Below are 6,532 nucleotides of genomic sequence, written 5' to 3' on the forward strand. Positions count from 1 at the left end.
TTCAAGATCTTAACTCAAAAAAAAAAAAAAAAAAAAAAATGAAAGAGAAGAAGAAGAAGAAGAGGAGAAAAGAAAGAAGAAAAGAAGGAAAGGAAAGAAAGAAAGAAAGAAAGAAAGAAAGAAAGAAATTTAAAGTTGGTATCCTTTGATAGCGACTCTAATCGGCGGATCCTCTTGACCCAACCCGAAACCCGTTCTTTTGCGGTGAAAAGTTGAAAAGTCCAAGTGGCAATCGAGATGTTTCTAAAATTTGCGAGGGGCAGTTTTGATATTAAACATAATTAGTAAAGTACAAAACTTCTTGCGCCTACGAGGCTCTTCTAAATAGGAATCTCTCTCCCTCGGTCCTTCCCTACCCACCAAATCCTCCTTCGCAAGGTTTCATTTCAACTTTGTTCCATAGGGTTAGGGTTCGCTGTGGCGTTTCTGCTTCAACAATGGCGCACCGAAACGTCACTGATACTCTTAAGAAATCATCCATTTTTTTGTCCTGAAAAGCCTCTTTCTTGTTGACGCATGGCTTGACTTAGGGTTTCTTCGTGGTATTGTTCTCTTCCCTCTCCTTATCTTTTCTATTAATTAAAGTAGTTTTTCTCTTAAATTATTCCGGATTTTTCCAGTCAAAACTGACCCCTTTGCTTATTCTGAATACTCTTGATTCCTGTTCCTTTCTCCTCTAAATTTTTGAAATTTTAGGGTTGCTTGAGATTCGAATTACTCTGTCGGAGAATCGGAACAAAAAGTGTTTGATGGTATCAGTTTCTTCACTATATATCGATGGCAATTGATTAATTGATCTTTTTTTTTTTCTGCTTGATTGATGTTAAGTATTTTTAAGTTCTTGAATCGTATTTGATTTCGAAGTCAATTTACGGAAGTTGTCCGGGGGTTTTAGAGCTTACCGATTTTCTTTCCATGGCTGTTGAATTGCTTCGTTCTCTTCCCGATCTAGTAAGACCTTTTCATGTTGAACTGGATCACGGCTTGGGTGTAGGATATGTATTTTAAGAAATCGATTTGAGTATTGACTTTTGGATTTGCTTTTTGATGATTTGTAATATGTTTATAGGTTAAGTTGATTTTGAACAGTGCCTCTCTATCTATATAATGCATTTTTGGGGGTTAATTATCAATTATAGAAGTTTAAATTCATTTAATCTAGACTAGATTATCTGTGAATATGGAATTGCGGGAAAACTTTTACATCTCTCACCATTTGTTGAACCAAATTCTTTTCTTTTTCTTAAGCAGTGGTGATGGACTGATTCAGAATTTAAGTATGTTCCATATGTTTGGGAATGTTCAATTGTTTGTGATTTTTGCCTCTTTTTAAGCCTTGGTTGTTTGTGTTTCTGAGTTTTAGTTTCAGAAATTTGGTTCATGTTTTGTTTCTTCCGGTTGATGAATGAAAGTTTCACTGGAGAAGTATTTTGTCATCCTCTTGATGTGAGCGATCACCCTGAATAAACCTTTCTTTAATATTTATTTCCCTTACTGTTGTATGAAGTATTGACTTTTTTTCTGGAGGCAGATATACCTGTGGTAATTCCTGGTTAGTTAATCCTTGTTTGACTCTTTAATTTTCATAAAGTTCTTTGTAGGTGTTTCTATGATCATGAGGATCTTGGCATCACTTCTTTTTTGTTGGGTGTCCCATTTTTAAGATATTCATTTCCCATAACTTTTCATTTATATCCATTCAGCCAAGCGTCCCTTGAAATTGTTATTTTTTTAAGGATTTGTCCTTTTTCCTTTGGGGGGGGGGGGAGATGCTCTTATATACTCCTGGTCATTTTACTTGGATTTAATTTGGGTTGAATCAGGATCTTGGAAATGCTTTTTCTCATTGTGTGAGAATACTATTTCTTAGTAACTATATTGAAGTTAGGGGAAGAATTTCAGAATTTGTGTTGGTATTTCAGAATTGATGTATTTAGTTATTCAAAGTGTTTTTTAGGAATGCAGTGAAAATTTAGATTTCTTGTGCTTTTTCCTACAGGGGTGGCAGTCACAGTATGGAATATATTGGTTCCGAGCATGAAAGTAAAGAGAACTATCTGGTAATTTCAAAATTGTGAAGAAATGGCCCTAGACAAAGATATTTATGTCAGAGTGGACATAATATACTCTATTTGACCATTTATGCTGGATTTTGGATTTTCTGTGTTTGTTCTTTAGATTAAAGGTGCCAAGTCAATCCCACTATTAACACCTCAACCTTGTGAAGAAATTCAAATTATGGAAAACGAAAGAGCCCCCGAGTTCATTGTTGACCAGGGCCAGGGCTTATACTATACTACTGCCAACAATTATTATGGGTATTACTGTACAGGTATAAATAGAATTTGTCTGTTTGTTTTGTAAGCATTTTAATTTATGGTAGTGCAGTCCTGAATCTTGTTGTTTACATGGGTTTAGGATTTGAATCACCTAGCGAATGGGATGACCGCCATAGGTTTTTTGGTTTAGATGGTCCGGATCCCAATTACGCTGTAAGTTAATTCTTCTGCTTTCTTTCATTTGTAGCAGCTACTGTTCCATGATTATGCCCCATGACTGATCATTTGTTGTTTCTCTGTCTATTCTTCTTTTGCAGGGTTTGCAGACAGAAAATTTGCCTTATGTATATTATACACCTAGCTATGGATATGCACAGTCTCCATACAATCCATACAATCCTTACATACCTGGTGCTATTGTTGGAATGGATAGCCCATCTGTAGGAATGCAACAGTATTTTACAGGACCCAGTTCTCAGCCTAATGTCTCCTCACCTCCTTATTTTCCTCTTGTTGTTCAATCTAGACCAGAAATTATCCCAAATAGTTTACAAGATCCATCCTTGTTTAGTACTGGTGTGTCAAAGCTCAATAAAGCTGATGGGCCAGTTTCAAAACATAACCCTCCGTCAGCGCCTGCCGAAATATTCCCATCACCCACAAGGCCTGCCTTGGGGAATTTTAAACCTGAGCTTGCTGATACTTCTTTGAATCAGTCCCGCTCTTCATTTAAAGTATCAGAAGAGGCCAAAGCAAATGTAGCACCGAATAAGCAGCTTGGTAATTCACATTTAGCTTCGTTTCATGGCACTCAGGTATGCAACTTTTATAGTTTTCAGTAAACAAAAATGAAAAAATATAAGAAAAGCCACTATTCTTTATTACGGTAAATAGAACTTTCCTAATTTCATGAATTGAGCATAATATCTCTGTAACGATGGCAGTGCTGTCTATTTTCCGAGGACACTTAGAACATTTTAATTGATGAGTTGAGGGCATTGTGGCGAGTGAAGATTTATTCTGTAGATTGGGAGACTTTGAAGCACTCTATTATTTCATTAAGAATTAGGAATAGATCATTCAGTTGGAAGTTGGAACAGTGTGTTCCCTCCATGGCCCTACCATATACATGGGAAAAGGGAGCCCGACTCCACTACCATCCAGTTAATTATTCTATACAAATATTGGGTTCTTTTACACCAAGGGAAAAGGTGGTCTCTCTGTTAGATTATAACAAACACCGAGTTGCTATAGAGTGAATATTCTCTTTGGACCTCTCTTCGAGATCCTAAGTCCTAATTGTTAGGATTTTTTAGTTTGAAAGGGAGAGCAAAGGAGGACATCTATTTGATTGTTGTACAATCTTGGTACGCTTCTATTTTTTTTTATAACATGTACTAGAAAGTGGGTTTGTCTCATATTTTTTATATGTGCTTTCAGGGTAGAAATGCTCCTGGTTCAATTCAAGCTGCTGATCACTTTTCAGTTGAAAGGGTTTCATCTCTTCGCAACTCGTTGAAAGTTGCACTCCCTGTTACCAATGGTTACTCTGACTTTGGACTTAATTCCCGTGGATGGCCTGCAGTGGATAAACTTAGGCCAAGGCCGCACTATGGTGGAGTTCTAAGCATTGGAAATGGAAGCTCAGATGTGTTGGGTGAGCAGAACCGAGGTCCTAGAACAAGCAGATCAAGAAGTCAATGGGCATCATCCTTCTCTGTTAACGCCTATACAACAAAGGCTGGTGATATCGATGCAGCAGGAAACATCATTATCCATCCTGAGCAGTTCAATAAAGATGATTTTCCTGTTAAATATGTGGACGCCAAATTTTTTGTAATCAAATCCTACAGTGAGGATGACGTTCATAAGAGTATTAAATATAATGTATGGTCAAGTACTCCCAATGGAAACAAGCGGCTGGACAGTGCATACGAGGATGCACAAAGAATAGCTGCAGGAAAAACAAGAGGCTGTCCTGTCTTTCTGTTCTTCTCCGTGAGTTCCTTTCTCCTGTTTGTAAGCTAGAAATTTTTGGATCTGATTTCATAGTTTTGGTCTTTTGTTGCTAGATCTGGATTTGTTCATTTATGCTTGAAAGATACAAAACTTGGATGGGATATCAACCATTTCTGTGCAATTAACAGAGTGGTTTTGATCAAGACAGTTTCTCTGTATCAGGCTTAGCTGATCGTAGATTACTTTCCTGCAGGTCAATGCAAGTGGGCAGTTCTGTGGGGTTGCAGAGATGATTGGTCCTGTTAACTTCCACAAGGACATGGATTTCTGGCAGCAAGATAAATGGAGTGGTAGCTTCCCTGTTAAGTGGCACATAATAAAAGATGTACCAAACTCTAATTTTCGGCACATTATATTAGAGAACAATGAGAACAAGCCAGTGACTAATAGCAGAGACACACAAGAGGTAACCTTGCATTCTCTCTCCTCGAATTATTGTTAATTCTGACATACGTAGCTTGGATAATAGATTGCTGTAATGTGAAAAGACTGACCAACCACAGTAAAGCTGGGAACAGAATTCAACTGTTCAGTAGCTAAAACAGAAGATGCTTAAGAACTGATGAGTTTGTGGAAATCTTTGAAAAATTGATAGGAGCATGTATAATATGTGCCAAGTGTCTTTTCCTGGTCCTAATATTATTTGGATCTTCTAATGGTCATGACTCATGATTGCATTATACTAGCTACATGTAGCTGTAGGGCTGATTGTTTAACCATCAATACTAGGGTTAGTTTGTTGGTGGATTGCATCACTAATTGAATCCTGAAGGTTGTTAATATGGTCTCATAAAATCTTTTTCTTTGGAGGATTCTTTATATGGTTGTTTCTCTTGTTCTCCTGTTTTGTATGTGCTATGTTCTATCTGATTTAATTTGGTTTTGGTACTCTTGGGTTAAACGAACTGCCCCCCCCCCCCCCCCCCCCCCCTCCCCCCAACCCACAAAAAAGGGAGGGTTGGTCCTGTTTAGAAATTTGTTTACAAAAATATATGTGGTAATTGAGCATACGATTGACCCATAGCCCAACTTTTCATCTGCTGCTTGCTCAGATAAGATATAAACAAGGATCAGAGATGCTAACCATATTTAAGAATTACACCTCAAAGACATCTATGCTGGATGACTTCATGTTCTATGAGGAGCGGCAGAAAATCATGCATGAAGAGAAAGCCAGACTGCTAAGTAAAATCTACGAGGGTTCTTTTTTAATTCCAACATCTGTTCCTCCAGAGAGAGCAAATGATTTGGCCGATGTACCTTTGAAGGTGGAAGAGAAACCTGCTGAACGTAATGACCTGGACAGCTCAGGGAGGACAACGGTCTCCACTACTGAGCAAGAACCTTTGAAATCTGTCGCCATTAGCTCCTCAAATAGTACGAAGGATAACGCTGATTGCAAGGTGGGACAAGATGTTAATGATGTCACAACTGTTCTGAAGATTGGTTCTCTCACGATTAACCCTAAACAAGTTGAAGTTAAACCTTCGGATGAGACAGCCGCGACAGTAGTTGAGCCTGAACTAAATCATGTTGTCACAGTGGGTTCAATGCCCGTAAATGTTTTGGGATCTCTGCCTGGGATTTTGATGGTAGGGACCATTCCAGTCAATCCAAAAGCACCAAAGCTAGATAAAGAATGTGTTCTTGCTTCAGATGGTAACCCAGTCTGAAGGATTAGAGGTATTATGTCACTGTCTGCAGTCTAATACATTAGGTTTAGTCTGTAACGTACTCTTATAATATTTGGTTTTAGTTGTAGGCTGGAGAAATTCACTTAAAAATTTCTTTCCCTGTTTCTTTCGATATGTTTCGGCTGTTGTTGAAATCTGCCGAAGAGCTCTCTCTTCTCTTTTTCTTAAAAGTTGTTTTTGGTGTTTACATGTTGGGATGCAAGGTGTCTAGGTTTTTGGGAACCTTTGTGTTGGTTCCAAATTTAGATGTTTCGCACTGATTGTAACTTTGATTGATCGTTCGTTTCGTCAATACATTGAATATACAAAGAATTTTCATGGTCTTTTGCTATTCAGTCTTGATAGAGGCATGCCAGTTGAGGGCATTGCCGAGGTCAAGGGATTGACTTCTCCTGTTGCATATTTGGGGCAAAAAATGGCCCCTCTTGGTGGTTGTAGATCCCCCCCCCCCCTCCCCCGGCGTTTTTGTAGATTCTCCTGTAGTTAGTAGTTAAAGTCAAGAGAAGAGGATTGAGTTAATGATCAATTACTACCTCTATG

The 6,532-nt window shown here is 38.2% G+C and overlaps 1 protein-coding gene across 4 annotated transcripts; it reads left to right on the forward strand.

Annotated features, from left to right (window-relative positions):
• The first annotated feature begins 315 nt into the window (after positions 1-315).
• Positions 316-6,323, forward strand: LOC122638303 (YTH domain-containing protein ECT4). Of its 4 annotated transcripts, XM_043831199.1 has the most exons (9): positions 316-542; positions 697-752; positions 2,000-2,060; positions 2,179-2,332; positions 2,419-2,492; positions 2,597-3,094; positions 3,720-4,277; positions 4,492-4,704; positions 5,351-6,323. In XM_043831199.1, exons 3-9 carry the CDS (start codon positions 2,016-2,018, stop codon positions 5,969-5,971), a joined length of 2,163 nt encoding a protein of 720 aa, XP_043687134.1. In that variant the 5' UTR covers positions 316-542; positions 697-752; positions 2,000-2,015; the 3' UTR covers positions 5,972-6,323. The 4 variants fall into 4 exon arrangements, with proteins under 4 accessions (XP_043687134.1, XP_043687133.1, XP_043687135.1 ...); XM_043831198.1 differs by lacking the exon at positions 697-752; XM_043831200.1 differs by lacking the exon at positions 697-752 and having other exon boundaries at positions 2,000-2,043.
• Positions 6,324-6,532: the final 209 nt, after the last annotated feature.

This window comes from Telopea speciosissima, chromosome 8 (assembly GCF_018873765.1).
Source record: "Telopea speciosissima isolate NSW1024214 ecotype Mountain lineage chromosome 8, Tspe_v1, whole genome shotgun sequence".
Lineage (NCBI taxonomy): Eukaryota > Viridiplantae > Streptophyta > Magnoliopsida > Proteales > Proteaceae > Telopea > Telopea speciosissima.

Coding starts and splice junctions, on each gene's coding strand:
- LOC122638303 (XM_043831199.1), top strand. CDS start 2,016: ATGGAATATATTGGTTCCGAGCATGAAAGTAAAGAGAACTATCTG. Junction 2,061..2,178: donor AAAGTAAAGAGAACTATCTG/GTAATTTCAAAA, acceptor TTTGTTCTTTAG/ATTAAAGGTGCCAAGTCAAT. Junction 4,278..4,491: donor CTGTCTTTCTGTTCTTCTCC/GTGAGTTCCTTT, acceptor ACTTTCCTGCAG/GTCAATGCAAGTGGGCAGTT.